Source organism: Prinia subflava, chromosome 14 (genome assembly GCF_021018805.1).
Source record: "Prinia subflava isolate CZ2003 ecotype Zambia chromosome 14, Cam_Psub_1.2, whole genome shotgun sequence".
NCBI lineage: Eukaryota > Metazoa > Chordata > Aves > Passeriformes > Cisticolidae > Prinia > Prinia subflava.
Genome location: NC_086260.1, coordinates 6,187,956 through 6,206,271, shown reverse-complemented (window position 1 = coordinate 6,206,271; position 18,316 = coordinate 6,187,956). Strand labels below are relative to the sequence as shown.

General features: G+C 43.4%; 1 protein-coding gene across 26 annotated transcripts in view; it reads right to left on the bottom strand.

The window, feature by feature from the left end:
• The window catches only part of MAGI1 (membrane associated guanylate kinase, WW and PDZ domain containing 1), a 335,623-nt gene that overhangs the window by 16,848 nt on the left and 300,459 nt on the right, over window positions 1–18,316 (bottom strand). For 20 of the 26 annotated variants that reach the window (XM_063411663.1, XM_063411668.1, XM_063411659.1 and 17 more), the window contains 5 exons: window positions 14,286–14,502; window positions 8,527–8,604; window positions 5,809–5,900; window positions 4,706–4,898; window positions 837–1,130 (listed from right to left, as the gene is read on the bottom strand). In XM_063411663.1, the coding sequence (XP_063267733.1) occupies window positions 837–1,130; window positions 4,706–4,898; window positions 5,809–5,900; window positions 8,527–8,604; window positions 14,286–14,502 (874 nt within the window). The remainder of the gene's footprint in view (window positions 1–836; window positions 1,131–4,705; window positions 4,899–5,808; window positions 5,901–8,526; window positions 8,605–14,285; window positions 14,503–18,316) is intronic. The other 6 variants (XM_063411652.1, XM_063411667.1, XM_063411651.1 and 3 more) reach the window with 1 other exon arrangement.

Below are 18,316 nucleotides of genomic sequence, written 5' to 3'. Positions count from 1 at the left end.
TGGAGGAGAAGGAAAGGGAAGAAAATAGCATCTCTGACTGGTTTCCTCCTTGCAATGACACTTCTTTCTGCTTGAGAACAGGCTGTTCTGGGCATACGTGCCAAACCAGCTTACATACATCTCCTCTGCAGGAACCCCTGGAAATGGGTGTCTGCCTAGCAAAAAAATTTCTTCAGACAGAAACCATGACCACCTCTATCAGCTCAGGAAATTACGTGTGACATAGCTCAAACTTAATTTCTTCCAACTCTGAAGAACTGCATTTGGGAAGAGGTGAAATGGGTAAAAGAAACGTCCTGTTCTTTTAACAGTATTCCCCATTTTATGTCTCACCATCAAGCGGTATTAATTAAAACTTTCCAGCTACCAGCATGCTCACAACATAATGATGATCAGAATAACCCTGATTGCCAAAGAGAAGTTAATCAGTTTAAGCATTACTGCTTTTAAATCAACTGGCTTGATTCCACCATCACGAGACACATTTCATTCCACCTGTTACATTTCTGCACTGGCAAACAGCATCACTGCGGGGATCCCCAGCTGCTCCTCTGAGAGCAAACCCCAGAGAGGCTCTCCCAGAGAGTGAGCATCGGAACTGCCTTTGGTGGCATTTTAGCTCTTCAGGTTGGGATTTCCAATTTCGCTTTTCTCAGCTCAGCGCCGAACAAAACCCAGGAGGCAACACCTACCAAGCCTTTTCCTCTGATTAATGCTATTAATTACATAAATGAGGGCACGCTCATGACTTCCAACTAAACAGAACCCCCCGCTCTCCTGGGGCGCAAACCTCACGGGTCCCACTTAGGGCATGACCAAGACCCCGCAGGACTCACCGAACGTGGTCCCCGCCTCGGGCCGGCTCACCGACGAGACGATGACGAAGCCGAAGCCCTCGTTCTCGCCGCGGCGGATCTCCACATCGTAGGGCTGCACCACGGCGCTGACCACGCCGCTGCCGCCGCCGCCGCCGCTGCCGATGCCGCTGGTGCTGCCGCTGCCCGAGCTGACCGTGTTGAGCGAGTTCTGGCTGCCCTGCGGCGTCCGCTTCTCCTCCGTCAGCGAGGCCGGCTGGTTGCTGCTGTGGTGGGAGGAGGCCGGGGAGGGGACTTCGTTCTCTGCCTTGGGAACTGGGGAGGGGAGAGAAAAAGGATTGTTGGAGCAGGCTGCACCGCTCAGTGATTGGAGACTGCTGTCCGCGGAGAAAAGGGTGAAAGAAAATCACCTGCTGTGGATGCATGGTTGGAAAAGCAGGGACATGTGCACAATCCTGCTTTTCGCCTAAAGGATGAGTAGAAGCTGAAACATCCTTGAACTGTTCTTTAGATGGGATAAGGATGAAGTAAAGTTTGGAGCAATAGCTGTAACAGGATGCTGGACAGGATGCACTGACCATAAGCTGGTGAAGGCTCACAGCATCCAGCCTCGTGGATAGAGCTTCTAAGCCAATCATGTATACTGCAAGGACGTGTGAACACTATGGTTTAACCAATGATGTTCAGAGTTAGGTGCATGATATGCTTAGCACAAAATAAATGTGAGCCAAATAGCTGAATAAACGAGCAAGATTTTTTAACTCATATCAAGTGCTGTCTTGACTCTGGCTGATCTCCAGCAACAACCTGCTTCGGTCTGTCCATCATATCGTGGCCATGCTTTCAAGATGTCACCACCAGCAGCTCTGCTCAGTGGTGGCACTGCCCACACGTGCTCACCCTCTCCTGTGTGTGCTCATTCAGCCAAAGGCATCCACTGCAAACTGCAGCCTGGTTAAACCAGTGCAGGGCTGTGGGCTTTGATGCTGTGTGGCATTTTAAACCTGGATAACATTAGTTCAAAGGTGCCTCTAGCTAATGCATCCTCACGTCAGTTATATATGTACAACCATACATACGCTGTACATATACATGCACAAGCCACAAGGAGAGGTAGCAGTAACTTGCAACATCACCTTTTGTGTAGTTTTAAACTGAAAGCTCTCACTGATTGCCTTTGGTTAATGGGATCTTTAGTAATAACAGTCTCTCAACATGAGCAAAACAACTTGTGAACCAAATGTTTCTGGATAGAAGAACCAGCAACTATCATCTGTACAGTCTGGTACAGACATTAAACGTTGTTAACATTAATATTAAACAAGTGTTTAACCGCAACTGAAGTTGGAAGAGGTATTAGTTCAAAATCTAATCATCTACCACAAGGCTTGAAGAAATCTCAAAAAAATTGCTTGGTCCAGACTCTGCTCGAGTGAGGGCCAGCTACACCAAATATCAGTCCTGACAGATGTTTGTCTAATCAGCTGTTAAATATCTCCCCAGGCAATCTATTGGTTGCAATATCTGACTTAAATCTTCCCTGCTGCTACATAAGGCTATTATTTCTAGTGCTATCTAACAGGCATATGGAGAACATATTATTCCCTTCCTATCTGCAGCAGCCTCTTATAGACTTGGTGAGTGTAATACCTCCTCCCTCTCCTCTGCTTTAAGCTAAAGAATCCAAATTTGTTCAATGTTTCCTTTCAGACCATGTTTTCTAGAGCTCTCCTTATTTTCCCTGGTCTTCTGGACTCCTTCCAGCTGGGCTCTCTCCAACTCAAATATGTCTTTCTTGAAGTGCTGGACCATATTGCACTAAGCCATCATCTGCTGGGAAATCAGAAGAGTTCCCCTCTTCCTACATCCCTGCCCAGTCTTTTCCTTCACCTGAGCCAACCTCAGCATAAAGCTCATGGCCCACAACAGCTTCCACTTCTTGTTACTCAGCCTCTTCTCTGCAGCCCATTTGTGCAGCTGAGAGCAGCATATTGCACTTGTCCTTGCTGAATGGCTGCCTCTGCTAATCAGGTCACTTCTTCAATTTGGTGAATCAAAATTAAGCTGAAGATATTAAAAACATCAGCAAGAAAATGGACAGCAAATAAAATCTAAACCTGTAAAATCATGATGCAAAAAATAAGGACTTTAAAATATCCTTGGAGAGAAGTCCTGTCTGCACCTATATACTCAAAAGTAGGTACTAAATATTCTTCATATTAAGAATACAGAAGCATAAAATTCTGCTTACATGAATCTCAGGACAGAGAGTACTCATTTAGGTGAACAATCTTTTTCTACTAGCATGCAGATGACAGGAGGAACAAGGGACCAAAATTCAGGAACAGCCTTCTCTACAAAGTTATGCTGAAATTTAAAAGCCTGCAAATATAAGGTGAAAGAAGGGATTCTGAATAATTTATCCTAGAGTAAGTGTCCACATTTGCAATGATTCAGAAATAGCTCGATCTGCAGTAACATGCCTCTGAATGAAATATCAAGAGAGATCTCATGCATCTAAATCTTTCATGGTAATTTCCAGCCTGGAGGCTGTAAAACTGCATAGAAAATCTACACACAAAAACAATACCAAAATGCCCTTCCCCTTCCTCCCATCTTTTAAAGCTTCTCTTACACCAGACTTTGGTCAGGAATTAAAGAGAAGCTGTCAGAGGAGGGACATAACCTGTGTTCAATCCACACTGGGAAGAAGGAAAGAAATGAGAAGTGAACATTTATTCATTATTGTGCAGAAGGAGCTCAGGCCTGGATAAGAACACAGAGCTATTTTAGAGGTACTCTTCTAGTCCTAACTTCCACTGAGGACCTAATTTCCAAACTGAATGTTATTTTGATTCTCTCTAGGATCAAAGTACATCACTACCTATTTATCTGATCGTGCCTAAACTTGAAAAGCTACATAATATCCCTTTTTTTTTGAATGAGTTAAAGCAAATCCCACACTTGAGCTCCTAAAGGGACTCAAAGGGACAGGCAGCACTCAAAAGTCACTCTCCAATATTAAACATAAGGCCACATGTTATTTAGAAAGCTCATGCTCATGTCTTCATTTTCTCATCTGTCATGACATTTTTCAATCACTTATCTGGGTGCCAAAACAGCACCAGGCAGTGTCACTTCTCTTTGCATCTTTGTCTTTCTGCCAGCTTCTTTTTTGTTCATTTAGATCCTACACTTGTGCAGTGGGTGCACAATGCCCAGCATAACTGAACACACAGAAAACTCTCTAGACCTGTGCAACCTGACCCAGTGGAAGGTGTCTGTGCCCATGGCAGAAGGGTTGGAAATGGATGATCTTTAAGGTCTCTTTCAGCCTGAGCAATTCTGATTTTGTGACAACAAACACTCACACCCTGGCCCACCAGAACCAACAATGTTTACAGTTTCCCATCCTGAGCTCACTTGACTACATGTTGAAACTCCCCCTGAGCCTGGGGCAGCGGCCACCACACACCAGAGCCTTCAGTGGCTCTCTGTCCTTGCCTCCCCCTTCTGTAGACTCTTCATCATCTTTCCCCTCACTCCCAGTTCAAGGGCACATTTATTTTGGGAAGTACACAGAAAACACAAGCAGTCGGCCACAGTGTTTGTTTGCTGCATAAGTGAAACTGAAAGTTTTATGTTGCAACAGAACAGTTCCCTATTTTATCAGAAACCTTATGAAGACTGGGAAAGTCAGCTAAGAGAGTCTTGACTGGAAAAAAACCATTGAAACCTATTTGATCAGGAACAAAAAAGACTAAAAACAGGCAAAAGAGGAAAGATAACAGTTCATCCCTTGAGTTTTCCCAGCACTAGAGGAAGCTTTGTTTCCCCTTAGGCCATTTGCTGAACAGATGGGATCCTGGCGGGGTGATAGTGCAGCCTACCTGTGTAAACCACTTTGCGCCTGACGGTCAGATTGACGTGGCCTTGCTTGGCTGCCTGTTGCATGAGCTGCACCACGAGCTGGTGTGATTTCCCCACCACGGGCGTCCCATCCACGCAGATGAGCTCGTCGCCCGATCGCAGGCGGCCGTCGGCGTCAGCAGCGCCCAGCGGTACAATGTGACCGATGTAAATCTGGGGCACAGGAGGAGGGAGGAGAATGAGGACCTGCTCAACAGCCAGCTGGAAGCATGGGGCACTCTTAGTTAGACCCCATTTAGCAGGGAGATGAATTTCCTGACAAATCTGCTGGTCAGGAAAGCTGCTCCTGTGAAGGCGGTTCTGAGTGAATACAGCTCGTTGTGGAACTGTAATAAATTGACATCTTGTTTCTTTAGGCAGCCCATTCACTCGAAGGACAGGCAGCCCTGGGAAAAGTGTTCAACCAGACAGTGACCAGACAGGAAGATGGTTAAAAGCACTGAGGGTCTTGTCAGGGAAGCTGAGATTGAGTTACCCTTTCAGCAGCCTGCAGGGATTACAAGCTTTGCTCCATGTGCTTGTCCACCAACTCAGTCTTGGTTTATCTTCAGTGAGCTCTGTGGAGTTACTCTAACATGTGACAAATTCATGGTTTGCCCATAAATGAGCAAAATAATTTTAGCAGGGAAAAAACTTGGAAGTTCATGCTGCCACTATCTAGCTGTGACCTGTGTAGCACAGGAAAGGGTGAAACCTCCCACAGGCACTGGATTTAGGGTAAAGAATCTAACTGAATTCAAGGAGAGAACCGAGCATTCTAAGATCTGAGAACTTGGCATTCTAAGATCAAAATACTTGCAAACATGACCAGGACATTCTGTCCTCAGTGTCCAATGTGTTTTCATTTGGTTTACCATTAGAGTAGAAGGAGAAACCAAACCAAATACATAATTTCAGTTATGTATGGAGTTGGGTTATTTTGGACGGAGGGTGGGAAGATGCAGGATATATATATATATAGTCCACCGACTATTTTAGCAGTGATGCTACAGCTTAGTTCTGCACATCTGTACATTCTACTGCTGTTTCTGAAAGATGCCACAAACTAAAACATGATACTCACAGGTTCTCCAGGCTCATTTCCACCTAGAATCCTAAATCCAAACCCGGTTTCCTTTCTCCATAGAAAGATATCCTGCTCTTGATAATCTGGAACTGAAGGGAAAGAAGAAAAACTATCATTTCTAATCAAGATACCACACCTTTTTACCCAAATCATGACTACTCAGATGTACATAAAAGGATGTGCTATGCAATTTTAACCTTTAAATGAGGTGAGCTTGGAGACCATCTTGTTTTTACAAAAAACCAGACACATAACTATCAACACTTATAATTTTAAATACTAAAGGATTATTATTTATATCACTATTAAAATTTATGCAGTGGTTTCTACTTTCTAGGCATGTAATTGTGACTTGCCCTTTATTTATCACTATAATATTTCCTTCTGTCAATAGTAGCATCATTACCCAGTGCAAGAGCTTCTTCCAAACCATCCATAAATAAATGTGTACAGCAGAGAATTACTCTGCCAAAAACAATACAGCTGTCTCCTCTTTCATGGAAGACAGAAGAGCCACTTGTTATGACTTCTACTGTTTAATTAACTTTCCTAAGCATAGTTTGCTATCCGTCTACCAACTCTGCTTTAAATAACTACGGGATACATCCTCAGCTGGAGTAAATCAGAAGGGCTACACTCAAAACAATGCAGCTCTCCTGACTCTCACCTGCTGGTGTGCAGGCTCTGCAAAAGCACTGAAGAGATAAAACCAGCTGGAAACATAAAAAAGCCCAACCTCACCTACTCATTAGAATGGAACACAGCAAGGTTTCTACAATGAATATTACATACAGTGAAGTACTAACCTTGAAGCAATGTTGAACAGTAATGTTTTATATTAACTTACTCATGCTTGCTTTCATCCTTTTCTTAAAAATGCATAACTAATTGCTAACATTATCAGAAGACAACTTCAGGTTCATTTAATATTTATTGGATAGTATCTGTAACATTGACTAATTTTGTAATGATCCCCTCCCAAAATTTATAATTAATGATAATAAAAAGCTGTTGCTTTACCAGTCAGCTGCCTGTAACTCCAGCAAAGAAACCAAAGTATATTGTTCAGGAATCCAATTTAAGTAAGTGCCTATTCAGACACAGGATGCAGCACATTTAATGAAACATCATCTAGCTTTCTGTATCTATGAACAGGTTGTTTTCCATTGGCATCAGTGAATGTCAGACTGGGCTCTAATTGGATTTCACACTGTCTGTGCTTATTGTGCAAAAATTTGGGTCTGCTCTGGTGCTTGTCAACGTTAAGACTTTTGGTTACCTCTGAAGGTCTCTCTTCAATGAGTTAAAATGTAACATGAATTGAAGAACTGGGAATACTAAAAATTAAACGAATAGGTGCACGGTAAGGTACAGATGGTCTGCTTCGACATTTTCATTTAAGCTGGCATTACAGATAGTGTTTTTACATTTTAATTACCTGCAATTATAAGCTAAGCTTAACACCCGTGCCCTCACTGAATTAGAGGCTGATTTTTGTCCAGACACAATTACAGAGCGCTCGGGTGATGAACACGCCGGGTGCCTGCGTGGCTCATCTCCTCTGGCTGAAGGCAGCTCGCCACGCACAGACGTGCAGCACTACACAATTCAGACAATGAATTAATTGCTGTTTGTCACCGCCTTCAGCAAGGGGAGCGTGACGAGCAGACACAGTCAGGAGTGTCTGTCAGCCCCTCGCAGCCTATTTTGGCAAAGGCTGGCCCCAAACAATTAATAGTGTGTGTTGGATTTGTCAGAGGTAAAGTGGCTTCTGCAGAGAGCTCCAGCATGGGCCGGCGTCCTCAGCGTCTCTCAACACCTTCCCATTTGTCAGCCCTCCAGCCCCACTGAGCGATGCCGTATGGCCCTGGTTCGGGTCCCAGCTACACAATTAACCCACTGGAGGGAACAGACCCAGAAAAAAAGCCAAGTCTGCCCCCAAAGGGGCCAGTTCTTGCACACAGAGCTACCCCACTGGAAGGATTTCGGCGAGGTGGAACACAGATGCAACAGACACACAGACAACACACCTTTACACAGAACGAGTCCAAAGCTCCTTTTACCACTTTTTGCAGCAGCTCTGCAGGGCAGTGATTCACCAGCACAGCCCAGAACACCCATCCACCCCTGAGCTTCAGAGGTGAGACCCTCTGAGGTTCCATACTGGAGAATTATTTTAAGTTCTCTCATTATTCAGCTGAACTTCACAGGAGCCACTTTCCTTACTCAAAGGGAACATGGTGCTGCTGAAACTTTGTCGAAAATGAATGAAAAATGGCCTCTAGGAGTCATTCACTGCAACCCTGCACCTTGACTGATCTCAAGCATGTCTGACTCTGACAAAACACGTACGTAGCCCAAAATGGGTAAAATTTAACAGCAGTCTGCCTGTCCCAAATTAAACCAGACCATTTGGAGGGCAGCGCAAAAGTGGTAAGAAGAGTTCTGTGAATGGCAGGAAAGGTGAGTGATGCAGATCTGTTGATGAGTCACATGGGCAAACTCATGAAGGAAACAGGAACACGAAACACCCACCCCCGGCCACCTTACACCATCCAGCCAGGACAGCAAAGCCAGACTTTGCCCCTTGGTGGCTAAACCTGGCATATGGCCCTGCCAGACTCCCGTGGTGATGAAGAGCCCCCCGCCACACAGTAGCAATGACACCAGAAAGAGACATCACGAGACACAGATACATTCTCGGGACAGTCTTACATTCTCCAAAACTCGTGGAATTGATTTCTCTCTCTCTCTCACCCTTGCTCAGTCCAGTTGCAGGTGAAGGTGACATAGCTGTAATATTAATTTTACAGTTTTGCAAAGCTTAATGTATCTGCTTTCTTGTTAGTTCATTTAATTAATTGTGACTTTATGGTCATGTTAGGCTTGCATGCACAATTTGTTAAGGTTATAGCTACAATGGATTATGACATATTAAGTTTCACATCTCTCTGCACATGCCTGTGCACATTTGGGTATAAAATACACACACATATGAATTTACACATTTTTGCATATGCATGCAGGTATATTTGAAAAACCTTTTTTCTCCTTAGAGGAAAAATTTCTTAAATACACTTTTCTACAAAAAACCTTTCAACTTCATGACATGAGTTAGTTTTTCAAATGGAAATATCTTTGCCTAACATTAAAAGAAATTCTAAATATGTGGTGATGAACAATGAACACAGTGCTTAATCACAGATCATTTTAATCAAATTTTACTATGCAAACTTCAACATGTTATATAAAATAAAAATCTGCCTAATGTGACACCAGTTCCAACATAAGATGGGTTCAAGAATGATCAGTGTGAGTTTGCTTTAGTCACTGGCTCATTTGAGGCAGCAGCACTTTCAGTGACTCATAGCTTGGCAAAGCACAAAATGTTTAAGGCCCAGATTCAGCAAAGTATATGAGGACAAGTCTGAAACTGGGAGTGGACAGTCTCACTGAAGCTGATGGAGAGTTTTGGAGTTGAAAAGTCCTGCAATTTAGCCACAGACCTCATAAGGTTCCATATTTGCAAGAAATCTATTTTCTAAACTATCCCACTGCAGGAGAATTCAGAGGTTTTTTTGTCTTTTCCCTTTAACAAACCCTTTGTGGTGGCATGGAAAGCTTTTGAAAGATGGCTTCAGCAGGAGCTCTTGATAAGAGGAAAAAGCTCACGCGACGTGCTGGGAGTACCACGGTCCCTTTGAGCAGCACATCCTCCAAGGGCATGGATACATCTGTGTGCCCAAGAGTATCACTGCAACTGTTTGCCTACTGTTAATATAATAAAAGGACATAACCCTACCAAAGGGGTTTTACTAAACATCATCTTTCAACTCAGTCTGATCAGAAGGTGGCTACAATTTCAGGAGAGTATTCTTCTTTTCTATTTTAAGGAAAAAGTACCCTATGTTTGTGTTATTGTGCAAATATTTTTAGTTCTGTGTAACTGCCGATGAGTGAACACGCTAGGGTCAAGACTTGTTTGTATTATTTTAATTAGATTTGGGGACAAAAAAATTCTCCCAAACAAATTGTGTGCCTGAAAATAAAATTCAAATATTAATGATAACTCTGAATATTTTAAAAGCTTTAAAAATTCTCTATCGTGTTCTGCTTTACTTTTAATTAAATGCTTAAGCCCTTCAAAGGGATTCATTAACACATCTGCAATTCAGATTAATTCATTTTGTCACTGCTGTTTTGACAGATGGCCATATGTAGGATACGGTATTTTGCAAAGCAATCAGGCCACATGAGAAAAATTTGACAACAGATTGTGTTAATCTTTAAGGAAGTTTAATAATACATTGAAAAGTAAAAAGCATATTATAAAAATATATTTCAATAAAACAGTGTGAGGTTTCTGAATTGTGGCTCTCTGCTAAGCCGTTCAATTGCTGTTTCTCTCTCTGAGTGCTCTTTGAGTGTGTCATTCCTGGATCTTGGAACTGCTTCAGCTTTCAAACCTTAAGGGTTTGTCCTTCTCTCTGATTCATGTACACAACTCCCACGAGCAGCAATGAGTTACCCATAACGAGGAGCTCAGGCAGCTAAAGCTCAGCACCAGCAAAGAGTGCATTTGTTAGCACCACCAAATGCTCTGTTTTCACATTCGCACAAAGCCGGCTATTCTCAAACGCCCTAATCCAGCACAGGCTGGGGACTTGCAGCACAGCCCGAGCTCAGCCTTAGCCTTAAAGCACACCTTCGGGTTTACAGCTTGGAAATAAGCTCCCTTGGACCCCAGCCCAAACACTCAGCACCTTGCAGGGCTGATCCCCTCACCCCGGGGAGCTCCACATGAAGGAACTTTAACCTGCGTTTGTGGAATAAAGTTGCAGTTCTAATCTGCTTTCCCTCAGCCAGAGTCCAGAAACAGTGATGGAGCCTTTTCTTAGCTTTGCATTACTAATTCTAGCTTAATTTTTATCCTTTTTTTTTTCTTCCCCTAAACAAGCAACGTCTGTGGCTCTCCCCCACAGAACTGGAGCACTCTCAGATATTAAGATGCATTGGGTAAATCATAAAAACACATCCTTTTACCCAATTATGGCTTAGCTGGTGCTTTTCAACCTAATTGTGCTCTACCAATGACTTCAGTGAGACAGGTCACATAAGGCAAATACAGTCTTTTTTAACGAAATACTGATCCAAAGACAACTTAAGGAGAGGAAGAATGAATTTTACAAATTCTGAAAAAAGGTGTTGCCTTTGTTTTCTGTGTCTACATTCTCATTATTAATGTAAGTAACAGTGGGATGCATTCCCAGAGAAAAAGGCAGTAGGTATTCATTACAAATTCAGTACTTCTTAGAAATATCTTGGAGAAGAGAAATTCATATACTGAATAAAACCTCTTTACAATATGATTTTTAGATGAAAAATAAATCTGTCTGGGCTGGAGCTAATGAATTCATCTTCTTGAGTCAACTGCACTTGAAAAATTGCAGTATGCTCTTTTTATGCTCAACAGTTTCAAAAATGGGACAAAATAAAACACTTAAGATGATCTAACGCTCTAAAATTCTGTCCTTTTTAAATTCATCATATACTTCAACACAAAGGCTTGTTGCTGCTTCTCAGTCTACTTGATGGGGATTCAAAACCCTGTCTCTCAAAAGAACATTTTAGAACCATTTTCAGGCTTTTTAAAATTTAAAGCCAGCAATTAACAGAGGGCAAGTCCTGTCCAGAGTGGCAGAAGAGCTGTGCTGGGGCTCCTCAGGTAGTGGAGCCTTCTAGAACTCACCAAATTCCCTGGGTACTGGAGGTGCCACCCACCCCCAGCTCTGGCTCTAGGGTGACATCCTCCTGCTGTGCACAAGATACTCAGTTCTGCTCATGCCTCCCTCAGAAGGCTGCAGAGAGAGTCACACCCAGCACCCAAAGCTATGGATGATGTTGGAAATGACAGTCCCAAAGCCTTGGGAATGGGTGCCCAAATTAAGGGGAAAGAGAAGACATGACTGTTTCCCCACCAGCCAAAGGCGGCACTGGAGTTAAACCCAACTGCAGCTGGGTAAAGACACGAAGAACAGCACGGGTGGAGCTGACAGCAAATCTGGAGGCCCCAGGGAATGGCTCCTCCCATCACACACTCTGATGCTCAGTGTCAGCAGAGGTCCCCACAAATGACCCGAGAGCCATGCTAGGGCAACACTGGGAATGAGCCTCAAAGGGATGATTCAGGTTCACAACAAAGGGAAAGAAACACAGGGCTTCACCCCAGGGCAGCAGAGCCAGGTTTCAGCTGTGAACCACAGACTCTGCTTATGAGACTGGTGATAAATAAGGGCTTGGTGAGGGAAGGAGGAGCTGACCACTGACCTCGAAGTAAAACCACCAGTCACGCTTTGGGATCAGACCACAAAAGTAGACAGAACACATCCAACCCAATTTTTCACTTATCTTTCCTGCTTTTCTTCACATTTCATTACCCACAGTAAAGCCATGTCACTAGCTAAGAGTGCAGGTTAATCCCCAGGGAATGTGTTTCACTCCAGCTTAGATTTGGAAATTCATAGGCTCTTGGACACTTCTAATAGCTTAAAAGGAGATATGACCATATCACATTTCCACTATTCTCCAAAAAAACCCCTATCTATGAAACCAAGAAATCTCAGAAAACACCTTCCTGGAAGGGAACAGCAATGGGATGAGAAGTTCATAGAAAAGCACTGATCTTCAAACAAGTCTTATCTGGCAGAAGAGGCAGGAGACAAGGACTGAAGCAGCAGAAGAGGATCAGCCCCACTACAGAGATGCTGGGCTATGGAAAGGTGAGACAGGGAAGCTGAAGGGGTGTAGCAGATCCCAGCCTAGCAACAGGCCCAAACAGCAGGATTGTGGCACAGGAAAAGATGGGGTGTGGGAAACCAACAGGTCAAGAGACTGTGAGAAGGCCTCTGGAAGGGCTCTAGTCCCAGCCAAGGACAAAATCTCTACAGGATAACTGCAGCCATCGAGGAAAGAGGGAGGATTTAGCACATGGTACTGGAGGTGACACTCGAGGTGACACAGAAGGGTGACGGCCTGCCTGTGCACTTCAGGGTTTCTCCAGCTTAGTCTTGGGTTTTATCAGGAAAGACAGGCAGGAGTTAAGGCTGCTAAGCTGATACTAATGACTAATTAGTAAGAGTTAAACAGTTAATTAGAAATTAGCTAAGTAGCTGCAGGGGGTCAGAGGCAATGGCAGCACAGTGCCAATGGGAACCACACGGGCTGGGCAGCAGGAAGGCCAGGGCCATGGGACACTTGTCCACCCAGGGAGGAAAAGGAGGAGCTCTGCCCACAGCCCTGCAGGGCTCAGGAGCCACTGTCCCTCAGCTCTTTTTCTTATTTCAATGTGCTGCATGTACAAGTTCTGTCATTGCACTCTGCAGATCAGCGTGGCCTGGCCTGAGAGCCTGCAGGGTCAGTCCACCTAATCCCTAGGAAAGGATGGGAAGGGAAGCAGTGCACAAAAGCAGAGACACCTACAAACTGCATTGCTGAGACATTCAATCCAAAGAGATGCATCTTCAGCCAAGAAACTGTGACTCATGATTTAATTTTTCAGGATATAAGACTTCAAAGTGATTCATTTGGTCTGTAAAAAAAAAGTCCTACCATTTTTCATTCTGAGGTAAAGGCTAATTTCTTACTGGTTTATGAATTTCCAGTTAGCACAATAAAATCAAACTGCAGGTGATACTCTCAGAGTACCAAGACTTTGAAACTCCCTTTTCTGTAACTAAAGCAACTGCCTTTCAAAATGAACCTAATACTCTAACTCTTTAAGAAGCTTTTACAGATTTGATCATCTTCAGCAGTGCAATTAAAGCAAAGCCAATGTGTTTATTTTGTTTCCCGAGAAGAAACTGATTGAAACCATATTTATAATCTTGGAACAGAGTCAAAACCCTGCTGCATTATTAGCCAAGTGTGCAGATTATTAATTGCCATAAAAGCCACTTACAATATGCATTTAATATCTGTATTGTTAAAGTGTCCACTCTGGTCAAAGTAAAATGGCTCAGCTGGATTTTCTCCTCCCCAGAGTGAGGCTGAAAAGCATCTGATATGAATTTCAACAAACTAAATACTTCCCCTCCTTACTGAAATTCCTATGCATATCAGATAATGAGTCTTAACCTCAAAAAAGAGTTTAGGATCTGGATAACAAACTTGCAAATTCTCCTCCAGCTTAATTTAAAAGCACAATAAAAATACAGGGGGAAAGATGGTCTTTAATTTAAAAGGGATCTTTCATATTAAGCTTTGGTCTAAGTGCCCTTTCCTAGAGATGATCCAAATCCAATCCTCATGGCAGAGCAGACTGCAGCTCTACCGAGCAGATCCCATCGACAGACACCAAATTAACCAGCCTCACATCTCCAGCAGAAACCTAACAGGTTCCTCTCTTCGCAAAGAAAACGCACAGGGAGCAGCCGCCGTAGCCGTAGCCTTAGCAACTACACCTGCTTCATACTCACGTCGGCTTTCATACATGCTCCTGGACTGGGCCCAGATTTTGAAAGGATCTGGCTTTTTCTGCCCAGAAGTGTCCGGCTGCTCGGCGGCCGGCGCCTCCGGGGCGGCGTAGTCCGGCAGCACCTGGGTGCTGTGCGCGGGGGACGCGGTGTGCCCGCTGCGGTGGCTCGAGACGCTCTGCTGGGAACTGTTTTGGCTGTCTTTCCTTTCAAGTGGTTGCTGCAAGGGAGAGAGCGAGTGGAAAAGGGAGAGAACAGACGGTTATTGGTCGCCGAGTGGGTGTTTTCCATCAATTTTTTCCTCCCTTCTTTGATCAGGCTTTTCTGCATGCACATAAGTAAATATATAAGTCACAGTTTTGCTGCTACCCAGTTAATGCTGGGTGCAGTTAAATTCCCTGGTGACAGATACTGATAGACAGGCTGACAGAAAGGGATATACAAAACAAAGTAATTTATCATTAAAGAAAAAGGCATTTTTCCATCTCACACATAAGGCAGATCTAAATCTCATTATCGGTTACTAGTTTCAGCGCACTTATTTTTTCCTGAATTAAGGTAGAAAATCACAACAACCTTCTATTCAGACAACATCTGGGTCTAACTTAAGCCTGAAAGAAAATGGAAGAAGTACCAGATTTCACAGTGAACACTCAGACTGTCCCTCTGAAATACATTCAAGCACAGCCCTTACTATCCAAGATCACTTTGTCTCAGCAGCTCTTGCAACTCCCCGTGGTACAAGTGTGTGGACAAGAGTACCCCTTTAATGGCTCTGCTCCCCAGAGTATCCAGGGGACTTCTGCAGACCTTAACAAATGTGAAAATGTCTATTTGAAGTTTGATTTGTTTAAATTAAGTATATTCAAACAGGAAAAATGCATCCATTTAAATTCAGGGCTTATTCCAAAGCAGTGCGTCAAGAGTTTTGACTGCTTACTATTTAGCTAAGTAGGGTACATAGTTCTTAACTCAAATTCACAATGTGTGCTCAAATGAAGCACAAGTCACATTTGCATTGCTAGGATTTGTACTACTCAATATGCAGCAAAATCCTCAACAAGAGCTCCTCACACTGTGCAGCAAATGCTTTTTAATGCTCTTTTGGGATGAACCTTGGATTGCCACCAAGGTTGAGTGCAATCTCCCACCTGCTCTGGAACTGTGCTCCCAGGGCTGCTGTGACACAGAGGATGGCTGGAAAAACAGCATCCCACAGGTTGTTTTTCCAGCATCCACTATTTCCCAGCTAAAAGGGATCAGCTACTCACACCAATAAACCTCAGGAGGAAAGTTAAGCCTCCTGCTGGCAGAGGGGACATTCAGGGATGGCAATCTGAAAACACTGGGACAGAAATCCGTGTGTTCAGGTACTTCTCTCTAGGAATCCAGGCTGGGGTAGGGAGAGAAGCCAGCAGCAGACACAGATGGGATCAGCATGGGGGGCTCACTGGCCTCAGTCTGGGCATCCCTTGGCTCACTGTGGACATGAGACCCCAGGCAGCCAATGCTCCATCATAGAACAGCTGAATTAATTACAGAGGAGAAAGTAATGCAAAGTGCCCTCTTTTAAAGTCTTAAAAAACCTCAAAAACCCTGGTAAAATTCTTGTGAAGGTTGCACATTCTTCAGGTTTATGCTGAGAAGAAAATCCCAGCTCCAACAGCCCAAATAATGTTGACCTCTCAGCCTTGCATTCGAGTTGTTGATCCACCAGCAGCATCTTTTTAAAGGGTATCTCGATTGACTAGAATGTGAAATTGCCTTTGTCCTTTAAAGCAATTTTGAACAAAGCTTACCTGCTGTGATTACTCATCTGCAGGCTTTCAAATACAAATATCTGAACCAATTTCCAACATTTTTAGCTTTTTAAGTGGTAAATGAAGCTAATTCACATGCAGCCCTTCAATTTTTAATGAAGCATTTTGAAACAGCTATGCTGGGGATAATCAACTTAAAAAAATAAAAATAAAAAAAATACATCTCTCAGTCCAGCCATCTGGATTGGTTTGTTTGGCCAAACTACTAAAATTAACTACAAGCATCCTGTGAAACTTCAGGCCAATCTCACTGGAAATAGCTGGTTACAGAATGTGGAGGACAGGGACTAAAATGTGAAGCTTTGTTCAGCCCTTAGGGAAATAATGAGAACTCTCTGAAAGCTTTCTGATTTAAAAAGAAACAAAGTTTGAACCTGAAAAAGTGCTCTCACTTCGTGATAGAAAAAGGTTTAAATTTTGAACAAACTGTGAATTCTGTTTTGTATTTGGATTGCAACTGGACGTGTCAGCATATCTCAAACAAAACCACCTCTAATTAAACTAGAGTTACAATTGCAAAAACAGGTATTTTTCAAGAAATAGGTGATAACCTCTTTAGTGGGACTGGTGGTTTTCCAAAAAATAACTCCTTTAAAAAGCCTGAAACATCTCTATTTATGAGGTTCAGAGGGGACCAGAGCAAGGGGAACGTAACCATGGTAATAAGGAATGTATGTAATTAAATTAATTCAAGATAATATTTATTAACTTTCCTATCACCAGAGGAGGCCAAAAAGGGTTTGGGGGCCCAAACTTCTTTCCACGTGTTGCAGCAGCTTCAGCACATCACACCCATGAGGGATTGCAGAGGTCTGACCATCCTGGTCCCTGCCATGGGCACTGCTCAGGGGAACTTTGTGTCTTGGTACACAGAGAGGGATGAGCCAGTGAAAGGATGGATTGTCCATCTCCTGCCTTGTGCCCAGCTTTAGGGCCAATCCTCCTGGGTCTGAACCTTACTGTCCTCCTTGCTCAGTTCACACACACGGGCAGGAAAGCAGCAGATGAGCACAGGAGACAGAGCACGAGGTTCTGGCCTCACCCTGAGGTGCTGATCGTGGTTTTCAGTGCCAAGTAAAGCAGATCATCTGAAGTGTATTGACCTCTGCCAGGGCTGTGAAGAGCCTGGGGCACTGAACTATCTGAGCCTGTAAGAGCACCCCTGATTCTTGAGAGATCTCCAGAGCTGCTGATAAGCATCAGTGGCTCCCCAGAAAGACATTTACCAAAAGTGGCTAGAAATAAGGCTGTGGTGACTACCTCCAGTCCATTTAGGCTGCACACTTGGTACAGGTGATGGGATAAAATAATCACCCTGGTACTGTTTTACAGCCATGACAAAATACATCCATGGGAAGCTGGAGCTTCTCATGCCCTACCCAAGCTCCTGTGCTCTGAATGAAGAGGGATGTGTTATACAGACTCTCTGTGAAAACAATTTCTCTTCCTGACTAAAACAGGACACTGGCAGAGCCCCTGGTGCTGCTTATCCACCCAAAAAATGTGGCGAATCTCTTGTCTGGGACTAGCTGTGCATAGGAATTGCATTTTTGGTCACAAGTCAGCTATGCTGACAATGCACTTATTTAAATCCAAAATAAAAAAAAAAAATCAGATTTTTGGAAGAGCTTAGCATTTTATCCCCCCTGCAGTGATCCCATCTTCTGATGATCTAGCTGCAGGTTTTGTGCTGTAGAGCTTTTTGGAAAAGCTGGTCCTGGCAGGACGGCAAACTGAGCTGGAATTGGGAATCTTTGCCCCCTTGTGGAATACTTTGATGCAAGCAACAAGGAAAAAAAAGAAAGAAAAAGTTTGTTTTCATCCATGTTATATCAGGATAATTGCAGGGGAAAATGCTATACTAGAGAATTTTCACGCTTAAAATGTGTGTCTCTAGATGTTCAATACAAAATATTATCCATTTTCATCTAAAAAATAATCAATGGGAAATTAAAAGAAAAAAAAAAGGAGCAACACAGAAAGCTTCTAGGAGCATGTCCTTGGTGAGGGGAAAGTGAATAAAGAACTTGGAAATGTCCAGTCCTATGTACAGCTGGAAAGGATTTTTTTACTGATTCAGCTCTTTCACCAAGGTTGAAAAGCTCTCCTTAAAATCTGAGAAGGGCAAAGTTTGTCAGAAGATACACAAAGACTGACAAATACAGCCCAGCAAAACTGAGCTGAAGTCAATAAAACTTCCCGGGCTGTGTCACA